Raw genomic sequence first — 16,958 nt, forward strand, 5'->3', positions numbered from 1 at the left:
GGAGGCGGGGGGTGCAGAAGCCCTGGGCGGGAGAGCCCTGAGCGGGAGAGCGGCGAGGACTCCCCGAAGGTGAGGAGGGGTCTTCCACAGCCGGGGAGGGGCGCGGTTGCCCAGGACTGCACCTGTGGCCAGCAGACCTTGAACTCACTGAGCCTCCTGGATGTTGACACTCCTTCTCCCCTGTGTCAGAATGAGGAGGTACTAAAGAAGTGTGCACAGGAGTACTTGTCCCGTGTCAAGAAGGAGGAGCAGAGGTACCAGGCCCTAAAGGTGCACGCGGAGGAAAAGCTGGACAGGTAAGCCAGCCCCTCCCCAGGCAGCCCGGGACCTGCTGCGCATGTCCCAGCGTTGGCTTGGAAAGAGCAGGCTGGGGCGTGCTTGGCACAACGGGCTGGGTGCCTGTTGTAATGCCAGGAACCCCAGAGTGCCTCAGCATCACACAGACATTAAGGCTTTTCTCCTGGGCTTCTTGCCTGGGCTCCGGTTGGTGAAATCTAGAACCAGACCACTCCCTGCTTAGCGTCTGGTGGGGTGCAGTGAAAGCATCTGTAGTGCCATTCTGTGTCCCCACAGGGCCAACGCTGAGATCGCCCAGGTCCGAGGCAAGGCCCAGCAGGAGCAGGCCGCCTACCAGGCCAGCCTGCGGAAGGAGCAGCTGAGAGTGGATGCGCTGGAGAGGACGCTGGAGCAGAAGGTGAGAGGCCGCAGGCCACGGCTGTCCCCAGGCTGGGCCGCCGGGCCCCTGCTGCTCCCAGGCACAGCCTGTACAATGGTGCCTGCTTCAAGGCTCCCCACAGAAGTCCCCACTGGATGCCAGCCCCGAGTCTGGCTTCCTTCCTGTCTACCCGGGAAATGGAGCCTTCATGGGCATGCCTCACCTGCTGGCTGTGCTGGCTGTGCGGCCTTCCGCGGATCCCTGAACCTCCCAGAGTGTCCGTTTCTTGGCTGGAAACTAGAGCTAATCAAGACTCGCTTTGAGGGGCTGCCCTGAGTACCGAGCCAGGGTATAGCACCTGGGCTGCCGGCACGTGCTGGGTGGGTGGTGCCAGGAGCTGAGGAGCCCAGCGGGGGCAGCAGTGGCAGTAAGAGTTATCTTAGGGCTGCACCCTGGACCAAGCCTCCAATTCCAGCAGGCATCTCGGAGCCTCTGGGAGGTGTGAGATTGGAGCAGAGACTCTGGGCAGGTGGTGGCTAAGCTGATATCCCCATAGGAGCCCTTCCTGGGAGGGCTGTCAGTGCTCTTGTGCCAGTCCAGGGATGGGAAGGTCCAGGAACCTTGGCTTACCAGCAGGAGGCACACAGAACTGCAACCAGGTCTCCCACGTGGGAACAGGGCCGTCTTCTGCTGCCTGCTTGGGTGCATCAGAGGGAGCCGCATGGGAAGCAGGGCAGCCGGGACTCCCAGCCGGCACTCTGACGAGGTGTCTGTGTTGCAGTGACAGCTTAACACACTGCACCACCATGCCAGCCGCAGCAACCTCTTTCTTGTCTTTGTTTTCAGAATAAAGAGATAGAAGAACTCACCAAGATTTGTGATGAGCTGATCGCCAAAATGGGGAAGAGCTAACTTTGACCCCAACGTCTGGACTTAACCGTTGCGTGCAATACGACCGTGAGCACACTGCTGTGCTCCTGGTTCCACGGACAGGTGGTCTCACATTTTTGTATGCACTACTGTATTTCCTTTCTAAATAAAGTTGGTCTGATCGCGGTACTAAGGACGCTATCAGAATTTCTTGCTATCCGTTTGCATTTTCCTCGTGTCATTCATAGCAAGCTGACCGCAGAGCTTCTGAATCAGGGAGATCATCTGATTCTCTGAAAGACAGCAGTGCTGCCCTGGCCTTACTTTGTGCCAAGTTCCCAGGGTGAGCCCTTTCGGACCTCGCGTGAACCTGTACAGCGTGCGTAGGGACTCTTGCCTTAAGGAGTTGAACTTGATCTGCATTTGTTGATTTGTTTTAAAAAGAAATGCATGTTTCAAATAAAATTCTCTATTGTAAATAAATTTTTTTTCCTTTGGATCTTGGCAACAAGCGTGGCTGTGGTTTGTTTTCTGGGAAGGGTTGAGGCTTTTCTCACCTTTGTCTAGTGAGATATCAGATTTGGCCCTCGGTGCTGCTTTGTGGCACTGACTTTGTGGATTTCAATGCCATTTCCTTTCTGTCGCCACAGCTGGTTTGGATGACTGCAGCTAATGAGAAATAGTGAATTGCTCCTTAAATAATTCAGTGAATACATTGGATTAGCTTAGATGTTGGTTTTTAAATGCCCCATTGCACTTAAAAGCCAAAATCTATTTCCAGGTATTGGTCAAGGCTGTAGCAGTGGTCACTCCTCTGGCCAGTCCCTTAGAGTGTGAAAGTCAACTGTCCACTGCCCTCTGAGTGCCTGGAAAGGGTGATGGGACACGGGCGACTCGGCTGCTTAGCAAGGGGCTGCTGTCCACCGTGGGGCAGGTGAGTGAGGGGACAGGGAGGTCTCCACAGGCTGCCTACAGATCACCAGGAGCCTTGAGCACTGAGCAAGAACAGGAATGTCCCTCTACGTCCGGAGAGCCGGAAGTCCAGAAGCACAGTGCCAGTGGGGGAGGGAGTGGGTTGCCCTCCCTCCCACCCGCTCTACTGCTGGCCTCTGGCCACGCAGCCTGTGTGCCTGAGCAAGGAAGTGCCACTCTGGAAGCCCCGCCCTCTGTCACCAGTTGGCACTGTGTGTGTCGACCCTCACCATCCTTTCTCAGCAGCACAGTGACCGTTGGATTTAGGGCCTGCCCCCAGCCCGAGGTGACCACATCTGTCTCCCCAGTTGTATCCACAAAGACGGTGTCTTCACATGTGGTCCCATTTCCTGGGGGAGGACAGGCCTTCCTGGTGTGACAGCGGCTGCTGTGCTATGGGGTGCAAGCTTGGGGAGCAGGCTGGAGCCCTGGTGCCCTTGGCTCACTTGGCCCAGCCCTAGGCACAGCAGATCACGGTGGGGCCACCCTCCTAGGGTGACACAGGTGGCAGTCTCTTCATGACTTACAAGGTGGAGGGTACCTGCTGTGAAGGCGGCACTGAACCAGAGGGACACGGGTACGCTGCCTACCTGGTGGCCTCTTTGAGATGCTGAGAACTTTACTCTCCTGCTCTAGTCTTGACCTTTATCCCACAGAGGCAGCCTCTGGTACCGCACCTGCCAAGCTCCCTACCCCCACTGCCCAGCACCCTCTGCCGGACCCCACCTCCAGCTCATGCCTGTCTTTAGGGGCAGCCATGACCTCTATCCAGGTGCTCACATGACCCAGAGTACCCTACCCTTGCCGTGGAATCTGACCTCAGCCACCACCGCAGAACAGCGTTTTATCTCTTGAAAGCTTTCATTAGTCAACCAAAACTTATCACTCAAAACTTTGACATTCAGCTAAGAAAGATGTGCACAGTCCCCAACATGGCTCTTACAACCTTTTTCTTGGTCTAGAAACTTGCGTATGTTCGTTTCTGGATGAGGAGTGTTTTGGAGCTGGGCAGCGCCACACCTGTGCAGCCATATGCCCTAGTCCTGTGCCCATTTTGCAACATTCCTTGTGTTACAGTAAACTGTCACGCCCGTAAATGTGGAATGCTGCCAAAATGTATTTAGCTGACACCCGTTACGTATATGTGAGTGTCTTTATTTAGGTTTACAAATGTACTTCTTTAGGCTGAGTCGTTAAGAGTGGGTCACCTGTGTCAAGGGTGTCTCCGCACTCCAACCAGAAACTGTGGTTGAGGAGGTTGGGTTTTACTGCTCATTGCAGTGAAGCAAGATGGACAGCAGGGGGAACCATGAGCCATCAGCATTAGGACCTAGACTTGGACTTGGGCTGGGGTTCTGGGAGGGTTCGGGGTGCTGCCAGGCCAGAGGCATTTGGCAACAGGGCATCTCAGTGTGTCTGATCCAAGGCAGGGGCTGTAGGCAGACGAGCCTGCAGTCGGTCAAGAAGTGTGCATGAGAGGAGCTAGCAGCCTGGCTCTGGAGCGTGGGGTCCACCTCTGGCCCCACAGCCCCTACGTCCTTGTCCTTGTCGGAGGCTGACTTCCTGCCTCTGCTGCACCTGTGGGGAGGCTAGGCAAGACCTGAAATGGGGCCCCAGTCCCCCATTCCCAGCCCTGCCCCTGTTCTCCCATCAGTTTCTCTCGCCGAGTTTGTCCTTACCGCTCCAGACCTCCGAGGGAGCTGGGCTGAAACGTAGGAACAGGTGAGAACAGTGGACCCCGTGGGCCCTGTCCCCCAGTCTTGTCTGCAGAGCAGCATCTGTGACTTCCACTAAGCCCAAACGCCTGTACTCAGATGCACTCCAGGCAGGTGGTGGATGCTAGGTTCAATGGTGAGTCTGTTTCACTCCACGGACCCTAAATCCAGTCTGCAAGCGTAAAGAGGTTCTTGAAACCCAAGTGCATCCTTAGGGGCCCCATGAGAGGCCAGTGACTCTCTCTCCTAACACACTTGTGTCTGGGAACAGTTATACTTGCAGACACTTGTCACCCCAAATCAGTAGGCTGGACTGAGTTCTGGGCTCCTGGCTTCAGCTGGCCCAGCTCCAACTATTGTGGGCTCTGTCTTTTCCTGCGTGTAATCTTAACAGCCAGTGAGACTGGCCTACATTCATAACTCTACTAACACCTGCTGGCGTGGATGTGGAGAGAAAGGCACCCTCCTCCACCGCTGGTGGGAGTGTAGGCAAGTACAACCACTATGGAAATTATTATGGAGAGTGCTTAGAGAATTGCAAATAAACCTGCCATATAACCCAGCTATCCTACTCCTAGGAATAGATCCAAAGGAAATGAAAACTATATACGAGAAGGGGATGTGTAATCCTGTATTTACAGCAGCACAATCTACAATAGCAAAGACATAGAAACAACACAGATGCCCATCCTAACAGGAGTGGTTAAAGAAGCTGTGGTGTATCTACTCCATGGAATATTACTCAGCCATTACAAAGAATGAAAGTATACCGTTTGCAACTAGATGGTCTCACCTGGAGACCATTAAGCTCAGTGAAATGAGTCAATCCCAAAAGAACAAATACCATATGTTCTCTGTGATATAAGACAGTCTTCATGCAAATTGTAAGTTCAATAACCCTTTCCATACTGTTTTTACTGCATCCCATGTGTTTTGATGCTTTTGTTTTTATTTTCATTTCTTCCAAATAGATTCTTTCCTCTTGTCAAACTCATCACTGGCTCATGGATTGCACGGTGGCATCATTTTACCCATGAGGCTTCTGTGTTTTCTTCACTCGTGTGTTGGTTATTCAGTGGCACATTTTTCGACTCCATGGTGCTATAAATTTTTTTGTTTTAACTTCATGCCTGTGGTTGCCTTTGTTTTGTGGCTCCTCGTTGACGGGAATGTGTAGTGGTGGCTGCAAATGGAGCGCCCACCCAACAGTTGGGGCAACAGTAACCCAAGACGAGGCTGAGTGTGGATTTGGGGCACTGTGGGGAACAGGGATGGCCCTGGCTCCCTACCTGGTGGTCTCTAGTGGGGGTGTGGGGGTTACATGGCTTCCAGGCTGGATGTTGGGGGCCATGGCTCCCCAGAGAGCCTGAGACACAGGGGCACCTGTGCTGGAACCAGGAACAAGTAGCACTTGGAATCTTCCTCATGGTTGCCATGGCACGCACAACGCCACCCCCGAGCCCCAGGAAACCCGAAGCGGCTCATCGCTGCCAGAGCACCTGGCCTGGAAGAAGCGACAGTGAGCAGCAAGTGTCATGAAAGCTTCCCTGACTTGGGCTCCGAAAGCACCAGCCCTGAGCTCGCTGCCCTGCCCCTCGGGACCCAGTGCCGGCGAGGCACCTCCTCTGTGAACACACAGCCTGGGCCAGAGGGTGTCGGAACTGTGAGTGGGGCCGGGACCTCGCATCTGCCTTCGAGTCCAGGAAGGCAATTGGTGACAGGGGCTGCTGGGACTCGGCTCCGTCTGGCCAACATGGTGGGGAGGGAGTCTGGGCACCGAGGGGTTGTGCTGATCATCCCTGCCCACTTCGGGAGTGGCAGGCTTAGGACCTTGGCAGGGGGCTATTACCTGTGCGCTGGGGCCAGGCCACTGAGACACCAGAAAGGCTCTCGGATTTGAAGTCCAAGCAGGAGCCTGGGCAGCTGAGGGCCAGGCTGGGCCACGGGCTCTACGCTGATGCGTGCCCCTGTCCTGAGCGTCCCACGTCTGCTTTGGCATGGAGCCCTTGTCGCCCTTCGCAGCCTCCTCCAGGTGAAGGACCGTCTGTGAAGGGCAGGGGAAGAGGTGAAGCCCAGGCTGGCTGCATGGTGAGGTCTAAGCCAGAGAGTGAAGGAAATGGATGGGACACCCCAGGTGTGAGGAGAGTGAGGGTCAAGGGCAAGTGCCCCTTGACCCGTTTTCCCCACCCAGTTAGCCACGGATCTAACTAAATGAAGTTGAAAGGGGCCAGTGCAGCAGCAAAGCTGGTTAAGCCTCCACCTGCAGTTCTGGCATCCCTTGTGGATGCTGGTTTGAGTCCCAGCTGCTCCACTTCCCATTTAGCTCCTTGATAATAGCCTGGGAAAGCAGTAGAGGATGGCCCAAAGCCTTGGGACCCTGCACCTATGTGGGAGAACTGGAGGAGGCTCCTGGCTCCCAGCTTTGGATCAGCTCAGCTCCCAAGTGTTGTGGCCATTTGGGGAGTGAACCAAAAGATAGAACATCTCTCTCTCTCTCTTTCTCTCTCCTCTTACTGTGTGAGTCCATGTGTCCTTCTCTCTGCGTAAGTCTGTCTCTTGGACAAAAATAAACAAATCTTTAAAGAGAGAGAGAGAGAGAGAGAGAGAGAGAGAAAACATGGGTCAAGACAAGCCGTGCAAAGACCCCAGTTCAGGGCGCTGATCTGCCCTGGATACAGCGTTTGCCAGAAGGCAGAGGGGACCTGCTGCCTGGCTCCCTCCAGCCATTCCCTGTTCTTCCCCAAAGCTGCCAACTGTCCTCATTCTGTGATTGCCCCTTCCCCTCCCCCACCGACCCCCTGCGGTTGTCTTTTGACTTACTGTTAAGTCAGTTTCTCTGCTTGCACCCCAGGTGGGAACAGCTGGACAGTCCCCACACTGCTCTCAGCACAGGTGACCATGCACTGGCCAGATTCCAGGGCAGCCCTGTCTCTACCCACTAGCTGGGTCTCCTTACTGCTCACACCCCTTTGGTGTCCCTGCTGGTGAACCCACGGAGGACCAGCCTTTGGTTTCATTACCTTGCAAGAAGAAAGACTCCTGGTTTGTCCCCTCCTTTGCCTGAGCCATTTTTTTCTAGCGCAGTAATAGGAAGTTGTCTGTCACCAACATGCTTTTAAATACTGTATGTCTTTGGTTAGATAAATAATGTACATTTGAAGCTTATGTATTATTACTTTTATGATAAAATGTAGATTCCTTTTTATAAAGGATACTAAAGTAGATTTTAATCCACTTGAAAATCAGAGAGAGAGAGCCCTCTTACTTGCTGATTCCCTCCCCAAATGCCCACAGTACCAGCACTGGGCCAGGGCGAAGCCTGGGGGCTCCATCTTGGCATCCCGTGTAGGTGGCAGGAACTAAGTACTTGGGACTTTGCTGCCTCCCCAACATGTCAGCAGGGAGTCGGATCAGGTGCAAGGGAACTGGAACTCAAATGGGTGCTCTTGTGTACGATGTAGTATCCCAGGTCATACCCTACCCTCTGCACCACCATGCCAAACCCAAAACCTGGATCATTTCCCCAGTCTAATCTTTTCCACGATGTTTTGAAGAGACCCTGGAGAAATTCATCAAAAATTCCACTCGTGGCTGTTTTTGACTTTCAGATCCTCAACTTTCCCTTGTAACCTTTGCTGCCATTCATAAGAATGTTGAATCCGGTGAGTAGATCAACATCTCAAGAAGATGGGTACCAGGGAAGAAATGCCAGGGTACCAGGGTGTTGTTGACTGTGCTCCAGAGGGCCTTAAGCCCTGGTGGCTGACCCTGCTGGACACAGCATGTCCAGGTAGCACCCTTCCAGAAGACAGAGAGCAATCCCCACTCTGATGCCATACACCACTCACACCCCAGCAGGACATGATCAGATTCCACGGCGCTCAATCCCTGATCGTGCCAAGGCCCTACACTCGGGCCTATAGCCAACATGTTATGTTTATCTCGGAAACAAGTAATGTCATTACCACAATCACCACCATCATCATCATCGTTGTCAGCATTCTCATTTGACTCCTTTGGGCTGAGAGGTTCAAATGATGACCTGACTTGCCCAAGCTCACACAGCCAGGAAGTGGCAGGAAGCAGCAAACTGAGCCTACCGCGCCGTTCCATGGCTCGTGGTCTCTTCCTGAGTCTCTCGGGTCCTGGTGGCTGATAAGTCTCCATCCCACCCATGCCATGCAGCCCTTGTGGTACCCTGCCCCTGCTGGCTTCCCTGCAACCACCAGTCCAAGGCATCCTGCCAGCCTGGCCATTTGCCCGTTCTCTGAAGGTAATGACTGAAGTTCCACTGTGGCCTTGTAAAAATTTCTGAGTCAGAGTGTCAGTGGTTCCACTCCCACAGGCATAACCGAAAAGGTGGGAGGACAAATGAAAACTCACACATCAACAACAGCATTGCTCAGAAATCCGATAGGTGAGAGCGTCCCAGGATCCATCAGCTGCTCTATGCACACGGTGGAGCACGCTGGTCGGCTCCCAAGCGTGAAGTCCCGGCAGAACTGTGCGCTTTGATAACACCATGCAAGATGACACAAGCTGAGCTCAAAAGGCCACCTTGCACATGATCCCAGTCACATCCAGGAGGTGAGCCCTGGCGGTCAGAAGGCAGAGCAGTGGTTGCCAGCGACAGAGGAGAGGGACGTGGGGAGTGATTGTGTTGTGGACACCAGGTTGGTTTGGGGGTCACGAGAACGGGACCACTGGTCATGATGGTCACATGACAGAATGTTTCACCATCAGTAAGGTCGTGCATTTCACATGTTCCGCCACAGTACAAGCAGCCCCCAGCTGGGCTCTGTACAGGTCAGCATGTTTGATGACATGAGGGCAAGGGCTTGGCGTACAGCCCTTGGGGCATCACACTGTCCACAGGCACCTCCTGTACTAAGCTGTGTATGTGAAGGTCCCTGACTGACTCTCTTTCTGCCCTCCACGCAGTACAGAGACCGGCTGGAACGGCGCATCGTTGGCTCAACCAACCGTTGGCGGTTACCCAAACAGCCGTTCGGCGGGGACCTGTTGGCACTTTCCCAGATGTGCAAGGCTTTGGGGCTGGACTTTGATGAGATTCTGAAGAACCCAGACAGGTAGGCAGCAGGAATGGTCCTTCAAGGTGAGCGACACTGCTGGGAGGAAAGGTGCCTGGCGCTGGCCACTCCAGCTGCCTGGGCTGTCACAGATGTATCAGAGGATGCTCTCTGAGTCATGGACAGGGTCAGGAGTGACCAGCTCCTCTGAGGACATCTGTGGACAATGAGGAAAGTCCTCAGAGAAGCTCACGGTGATTTGCTACATTTTCCTCTTGGCCCTGGGGACTTAGGCCCTGATGGGATTCTAAGTTTATCTTCCAGGGACTCAACTGATTTCTTGGTGAGCAAGCTCAGTCCTGGCATCCTGGCACAAGGCTGGGGTCTCTCGTGCATGTGGATTTATATTCTTTCACTTGATCTGCCATCAAGGCTGAGAGGTTAGGCCATCCTCACTTTCCTCTTTGGGAACACTGAGCTGGGCTCGCCAGCATAAGGTCACTTCATTCCTGTGGGTTTTGCACCTGATTTGATGCTTCTGCCCTCCCCACCAGGGGCATCTATCTTGTGAGCTCGTTGTCATGCCCTGTGCCCCTGAGGCTGCACCCAGCACAGAAGAGCTACTGGCATCATGCTTGCCAAATGGTGACATTCTGCCCAGCCTGGAGCCCTGCTTCGCTGCCCAGTGTCGTAGTGCCTGGACCAGGTTTGTGGAAGCAGGTGCTGGAGCCAGGCTTGGGAATAGAGCAAAGTGACCCCAAAACTGATTAGGGGGGCTAGTCCACAAGAGTGAAGGTCTCCAGGGTCAGTCTGCAGAATGATGGGGCAAAATTAGGGGTTTGTCCTTAAGGGTGAGGTAGAAGCTGGAGGACTGTGGCAAGCAGTAGCAGTGTGAGGACTGCTGGAAGTCTTCATTCGGACAGAGTTAGAATCCTCCCTCCACCACTTCCTGGAAAAGCCCCCGTTTCTTATCTATGCATGCTTGCCCAAGGGTTATGTCAGACAGTGTGCTGACAGTGCTGAGCCCTGCTCCAGGTAAACAGCAGGTGCCCAATAGGGCTGTTCCCTCCAGTCCCTGAGTGGCAGCTCTGGTCCTCAGTCCTAGGGCTTTAACGGGGCATGGGTTAGCCTGTGGTCTGCCTGCCAACCAGCCTCACATCTCACTCTGCTTCTCAGCGCCTTCCCCAGGGCAGGGCTCCTGGCTGCCAACACAGCAGCTGCAGGCAGCCAGGCTGGGTGCTATCATCCCTGGAAAAGCTTTGCAAATTGGCCTCTCTGCTCTGTGGTGCTGGGCAGCTGGGAGCCCACAGGCAGTTGGCACCAGCAAGTCCTGGGCAGGCTGCCCACCCAGGTGTCTGCACTCAGCTGCTCCAGGGTCTGTCCCCGGTCTCTTCCTCCTCCTCCCTCTGACACTGGGCTGGCCTGGGCCTTTCCTCATCCCTTGAGAGCCTGCGCTTATCATGGGAGTGGCTGAGAACACGAGGCCAGGCTCAGTTGCCCAGACACTTTCTACACCCTCTTGAGGTCATGTCTATGTGCTACTGCCAACGCAGGTCACTCAGCCAAGTTCAGCGCTACAGTCCTAAGACCGAAGCTGTGGGCGCTGGACGAGGTGAAGGATCAGGACAGGGGTAACGTCGGAGGGGTGTGTTTTCTCTAAGAAACACAAGATCATAACTTATTTATATTTTAACAGATGGGATTTATTCCATGTGAATGTGGGAAACTTCCTGGAAAGCACAGAAAGGTTTTCATTAATTTATCTTATTGTAACAAATTATGACAATAAAATGAGGGTCTAATTCCTGGCAACTTCTTGTCCCTTCAGACACCAGGGGCTGGTGAGAAGGCCGCCCGGGTGGCCAGGGGTCTGGAGTTGTTCCATTGCACACACTTCCCTGCGTCCCGGGCACTGCACTATGCCTGCCCTGAGGTGCTGCCTCATCCCCACAAGGGGGCGCTGTCTACCTGGACAAGAATGGGATCTACCTGTAGTGGTGCCAGAAGGGCGCGGCAGGAGCTACTAGCCCAGGCTTCCCACCGATTTCAGGTGCACACCTGTGCCTCTTCCAGATGTCTCCTTCCAGGTGTGGCGCAGCTGGCCAGCCCTCTGATTGGAGACACAATCGCAAGGGTTGCCACAGTATGGTGAGCTCACAGGTGGGTCAGTCAGCATTTTGTTCCTACGACTAAAACAGTTGAGAAGAGATGCTTAGAGGAGAAGGAGGCCGGCAGTGTTGGAGGTTTGCAGCCCAAAGTCAGGGGGCCCCAAGGTCAGGTGTCTGTTGAGATTAGAAATTGTGCAGTAGGAGAAGCATACTACTCCTCCACTGGGAGGTCTCTCCCCGACAGCTCCACCCAGGCATCCCAACCCCAAGTAATCTCATCACCAGGGCCCCCGCCCCACTGCAGATCCCATAATCACATCGAGCCCTAGCCTTAACTCATCAACCAGTAACATTAATCCACCCCCAATAACAGGAGACATTGGGGTTTAAGTCAGGGAAGTCACATTTGCTAGAACCGTAACAGAGAGACTGCCCAGGGTCCTCGGCCTGCTTGTCCTTCCCAGGACTGGGGCTTGGGACATGGTCTAAGTGGTCAGCACATGCTCACTTCCGTTGGAGCAAATTTGTACTTGGTGCCTTTGTTTCTTTACCTGCACTTCTGGGACACGGTTCTGGGGTTGCCGTGAGAGTTACAGCAAGATGCAAGTCAGGAGACGCTGGGTTGATGGGCACACGGGGATAGTCCGAGCCCAAGGCTCCAGCCCTGGGGATGTGCCCACGGGTCCAGGGCTCGGCAGAGAACACGGGCAGGGACATCTCAGCTCCCTGGCTCACTCTGAGCTGGGGGAGGTCATGCTGAGAGGTGAGGGTGTCAAAAAGAGACCCCTGGCTTGCTGTGTGAGCAGAGAGTGGGGCCAGAGAGGCTCTGTGCTAGGGTGGGAACACTGTGGACTGTGCGCACGCTCAGGGCAGGGATGCTCTCCCTCCCAGGAACCACTGCATGGCGTCACTGCTCTAAGCACATGGTTCAAGGTCATGAGGTGGGAAGGGAAAGGACTGGGATTTGACTGCTTCTGCCTTAGTGCCTTGAGCCAGAAGCCCTTCCATAACCAGCTCCAGGAAGCACCTGCAAGAAACTTAGGGAATGTCCCCCCGCCCCCTGAACGTGCTACGACTTAGAGCAGTAAGTCTCCAGCCTAACAGTTAATTCCTGCCACTTCATCACAGGTCATTTCATCCTAGACAATTCTCTGGTCCTCCTGTGTGCTTTTTCAATGGCCCCGAAGTGAACTTCAGCTCTGGGGTCTGCTGAGCTGATACATGCCCATCTTGGCCAGCAGTCACTGGGAGGAGGCCACATGTGGTCATTTCTGTCGCCTGGCATCTCTGAGTTCAGCTAATGACAGCTATGTTTGTGTGGGCATTGAGATCATGGGCACTGCCCCATCTTTTCCAAGGTCCCTTCTGAGTTCACAGTCTGAACCTTTCACCTGCCCAGCTCTTCCTGAAAGTGTCCCTCAAGCCACCAGGGGATTGAGGGAAGCAGTGAGGGTGGCTTGGATCAGGTCCACATCTCCTATAAACAAATGCGGCTCAGTCACCCGCAGCCACCTCGTGCCCTGCCAAAGGGCAGCATGTTGTCAGTACCACTCCGGCCACAGGCTCTGCCCCTCCCAAGCTTCTCCATGCACTGTGGTCTGCGAGAGCTCCTGGGTTGTTGGAAAACAGTGTGGCAAAGTTGATGTTCTATCACACAAACCTGCTGTGGCCACCAAGTATCCCTTGGCCAGCTGACTTCCTTGGGACAACTATCTAAGCCATGACTATGTGACTCAGAGTTGGTTTAATTTCCTTGCTTAGAATGACAAGTCTGTCGTGTTTGGGGAAAAGCGTCTTATCTCTTTGCCATCTGCCTGCCCCCTGGGTGTTTACTGAGCCCCTGCAGGGTGGCTCACTCTAGCTGGTGGCAAGGGCCACACACATCAACCAGCAGAAAGATGCTTTGGGGGAGTTTTAACCCCAGGTGGGCGGGGAAGGGCCACTGGCTGAGCTTTCCCAGAGAAGGCAGCAACTGCACTTGTTCTGAGCGATGCGTAGGAGTTGTTGTAGCGCAAAGGCAGGGAGAGCATTGGAGCAGAGGAGCAGTGAGTCTCGAAGAACGGAAGCAGCAGCCTCCATGTAAAGGGTGGAGTGTGTACCCGGAAGGAGCGGGGCTGGTGTCAAGAGCCCAGCGGGGATGGAGGGTAGGGTGGGGAAGGGCAAGCAGCAGGGCAAAGAGCTGGAGGAAGTCAGAAGTGGGTTTTCGCCAGTGCAGGTGAGTGTCCAGATGTGCCCATGCACAGTGGAAACAGCTGGGTTGGGCAGCTGAATGTGGACGGTGTCACTTCCTGAGTCAGGGAGCCAGAAGAATGGGCAGGGTAGGGCTCAAGCTTTGGAGCTTGCTGGGTCTGGCAACTGCACCACTGCTCAACAGAACGCTCCATGTGTTTATGTCCCAGTCGTGAGCAGAATCCCCCGTCCTGCCCGCCTCAAGTATTTGTTGTGTTATGCTGTTGTCTTGGAGCTTGCTAAAACGGCCCAGCACAGTGGTTCAATACGCTGATCTCCCACCTCCAAGTGTCAGCATCCCATATGGGCACCAGTTCCTGTCCTGGCAGCTCCACTTCCCATCCAGCTCCCTGCCTGTGACCTGGGAAAGCAATAGAGGATGGCCAAAAGCCTTGGGACCTGGATCCACATTGGAAAACCAGAAGAAGCTACTGGCTCCTGGCTTCAGATCATCTCTGCCTCGGCCATTGCAGCCATTTGGGGAGTGAACCAGACATTTGAGACTGGAAGATCTTTATCTCTCCTTCTCTCTGTAAATCTATCTTTCCAATAAAAATAAATAAATCTTAAAACCAAACAAAACCTCGCTGAGGGAAGTGGCATTCAGGCAGTCACTTGTAGCCTCACCTGCCCGCCTCCAGGGGTCGCCCATGGCATGCAAACAGGGTGGTGAGGGCTCATCCACCTGCTAAGTCAGCAAAGGCTGGCCTGCCATCCGGGTCACTGACAGAACGATGCATGTCGCAGTAAGAAAGGTATTCATGCCTCCATTTTTTTGTTTTTATTTTCCCTTCAGGTTATGTTTCTCTGACATTCAGGACCTCTTCTCGCAGAGTTTCAAGAACAATTCCATCCAAAGCAGAGAGCCAGGTGAGTTTTTGTCACCTGTGGATTAAACCAGAAAGGTTCTGACCTCAGGAGCACCTCACGGTCTTTGAATGAGACCAGGCCACCGGCCGAAGCGCTAGCCTCCAAGTTGCAGATTCTCTACCATTGCATGTTGTCTCACATACAAATAGGTGATATTGGCCAAGTACGCAGGCATGAAACAGCCTTGCAATAAACACTTTCACATGCTAATGGCCACAGTGAAGACAAAGGTGCTGCTATAAATAAGCTGCCTTTGCCTCAGAAGACCCAGCAGAGCACCCCGGAGCATGGGACGCTGGTCTCTCGGAAGACCCAGCAGAGCACCCCAGAGCATGGGACGCTGGTCTCTCGGAAGACCCAGCAGAGCACCCAGGGTACGGACGCTGGTCCCTCGGAAGACCCAGCAGAGCACCCAGGGCACGGGACGCTGGTCCCTCGGAAGACCCAGCAGAGCACCCAGGGCACGGACGCTGTCTCTGCCACTTTGCAGCCTAAGCCCTCACAGTGTAGACTTTCACATCTGCACGTGTCTTAAGGGAATTTGCCTAAGAATCACAACTGGCTCTTTCAGCTATAAAATGCTGGCATCCCATGCAGGGTCTGAACAGGTCCACCCACCCTGTGATGGGACTAGACGGAATCAGGCCATTGCGCTAGGAGGGGCTGATGGAGTTCTTCGCACCTGCCAACCCTGCTTCATCCAGAGTAGTCTGAGGCCATTTCTGGGCAGGAGGGAAAGGGCTAAGGGAGGGATGTGTGAGGTCTGCCATGCATGGCTGTCCTGAAGCAGAAACTGGTTTCAGCTTTAACCACAGTTTTCTCCTGCCTGTGATTGCTCCAGTGCCAGGGGAGCTTTTACTAACCCACCTGAGTCAAGCAGCCCAAGACCTGTGATGCAAACTCAAATCCTGAACCCCCACACAAAGACAGCACCCCAAAGGTGGTGACTAGCAGTCATGATAGGAAGAAAAAACAGATACCCAAGATGAACAACCCAGATGACAGGAAAGATACGGCAGGAGGAGATGGAGTGGTGGCCCTCCTGGTCCTGTTTGGCACTAAGCTTTGGGATTTGGTGGGCTCATCCCAGTACCACCCTCTCCCTCAGCTTGGTGCCAAAGGAAGAGTGCCTGGCCTGGCATGTTTGAACCCCCCACCTGCCCTGCTGTCGAGGTTTCTGTGTAATCATCAGTGTCATCCACAGGCTCAATGCCCTGTCTGTCAACCTACCTCCAATTTGCAGAAGATCTGCTCGAGGCTGTCCTCTTAGCTGCTGCTCTAGGTGGTCCCTATTGCCTGCAAGGCCGGGGGCCAGCCCATCAATCAGAGTGGGCCTCTTGCTGGCTGCACTTGGCTGTGGCTTTCAACTGTATAACACTTGGATGTTAATGGCCTGGAAGACTTCACCAGGGATTCAGGGAGAGCTAGATTTTGCTCCCCAGGGAGAGGGACTGTATGGGATGTGTGGTAATGACTGCAGATGTGTGGTTGTCACAGCTGGGGAGGGGCATGTTTCTGGCATGTTCCAGAAGGTGGAGGTCGGGGATGCTACTGAACAAGCTCAGCCACAGAGCGCTCTCCCGCTCCAAACGGCCGCAGTGCTGAGGCTGACCAGTCCTGAGAAGGAACGCGGCAGGCACAGTTCCCAGCCTGGCAGGCACAGTTCCCAGTCTGGCAGGCACAGTTCCCAGCCTGGCAGGCACAGTTCCCAGCCTGTGCGCTGCCCCACCTTTGGAGTCCCGCGCTGGAGGGCAGTTCTCTCACCTCTGAGCTCCCACAGCTCTGCTGAAGTCATCGTTTCTAGATCATCTGCAAGAGCCGGTGTGAAGCCCCTCAAGGCCAGTGAGCCACCAAGGCCCACACTTGCTGGCTTTGCTCCTGACAGGGCTTGAGCTGCCACCTGCCTGTTGCCGCCTGCACTTGAACCAAGGAGCATGAGGCGACCAGAAGGGAGAGCGCCTATGGGCAGGGGTCTCACTGGGCACTCAACATTGCTGTTTCTTCTCAGATGTGATACTTGAGTGCATGGGCTCCAAGTGGGAACTGCACCAGTCCCAGCTCTCTCAGTCGGAGACCTTGACCAAGCTCTACCTGGCGGCCCTCGCACAAGAGGCAGCAAGCTCCCGGAAGGAGGTGGAGAGGCTCCTGCGAGGTACTGTCCCACTGCCACCTGGCACCTGATACCCCCTCCCCAAGACCTTTTCATGGCACAGACCCTGGCATGGTGCTCGGTTACCTCTTTTGAGACCGAGGTCACTGGGCAGCGAAGGGCAAGGGGCATCGTGTGATGTAATTTCTCAGCCATAAAATGAGAATGATGGTTCTTACCTGTGTGGGCTTGTTGCCGGGGCAGGTTAGAACAGTACCTGGCACACAGTGACCTTTGGATTCATGTCTATCTTCATCTCAGAGTCTTGTCCGGCCAAGTCCTAGTGACCCTGTCTACTTCTTTCAGAAGAGAAAATGGGACGTGCAGACTCTTCCAAAGAACTTTCTGGAAGGAAGGCAT

At 54.4% G+C, this 16,958-nt stretch overlaps 2 protein-coding genes across 14 annotated transcripts in view; both read left to right on the forward strand.

The window, feature by feature from the left end:
• The window catches only part of LOC101530588 (transforming acidic coiled-coil-containing protein 2), a 115,752-nt gene extending 114,038 nt beyond the window's left edge, over positions 1-1,714 (forward strand). For all 13 annotated transcript variants that reach the window (XM_058671720.1, XM_058671719.1, XM_058671723.1 and 10 more), the window contains 3 exons: positions 190-296; positions 574-694; positions 1,502-1,714. In XM_058671720.1, coding sequence (XP_058527703.1) covers positions 190-296; positions 574-694; positions 1,502-1,567 — 294 coding nt within the window. In that variant the 3' untranslated portion in view covers positions 1,568-1,714. The remainder of the gene's footprint in view (positions 1-189; positions 297-573; positions 695-1,501) is intronic.
• Positions 1,715-7,718: 6,004 nt separating this feature from the next.
• The window catches only part of BTBD16 (BTB domain containing 16), a 36,943-nt gene continuing 27,703 nt past the window's right edge, over positions 7,719-16,958 (forward strand). The window contains exons 1-4 of the mRNA XM_058671727.1: positions 7,719-7,874; positions 9,154-9,302; positions 14,376-14,449; positions 16,458-16,601. Of these exons, the coding sequence (XP_058527710.1) occupies positions 7,863-7,874; positions 9,154-9,302; positions 14,376-14,449; positions 16,458-16,601 (379 nt within the window). The 5' untranslated portion in view covers positions 7,719-7,862. The remainder of the gene's footprint in view (positions 7,875-9,153; positions 9,303-14,375; positions 14,450-16,457; positions 16,602-16,958) is intronic.

This window comes from Ochotona princeps, chromosome 13 (genome assembly GCF_030435755.1).
Source record: "Ochotona princeps isolate mOchPri1 chromosome 13, mOchPri1.hap1, whole genome shotgun sequence".
Taxonomy (NCBI): Eukaryota; Metazoa; Chordata; class Mammalia; order Lagomorpha; family Ochotonidae; genus Ochotona; species Ochotona princeps.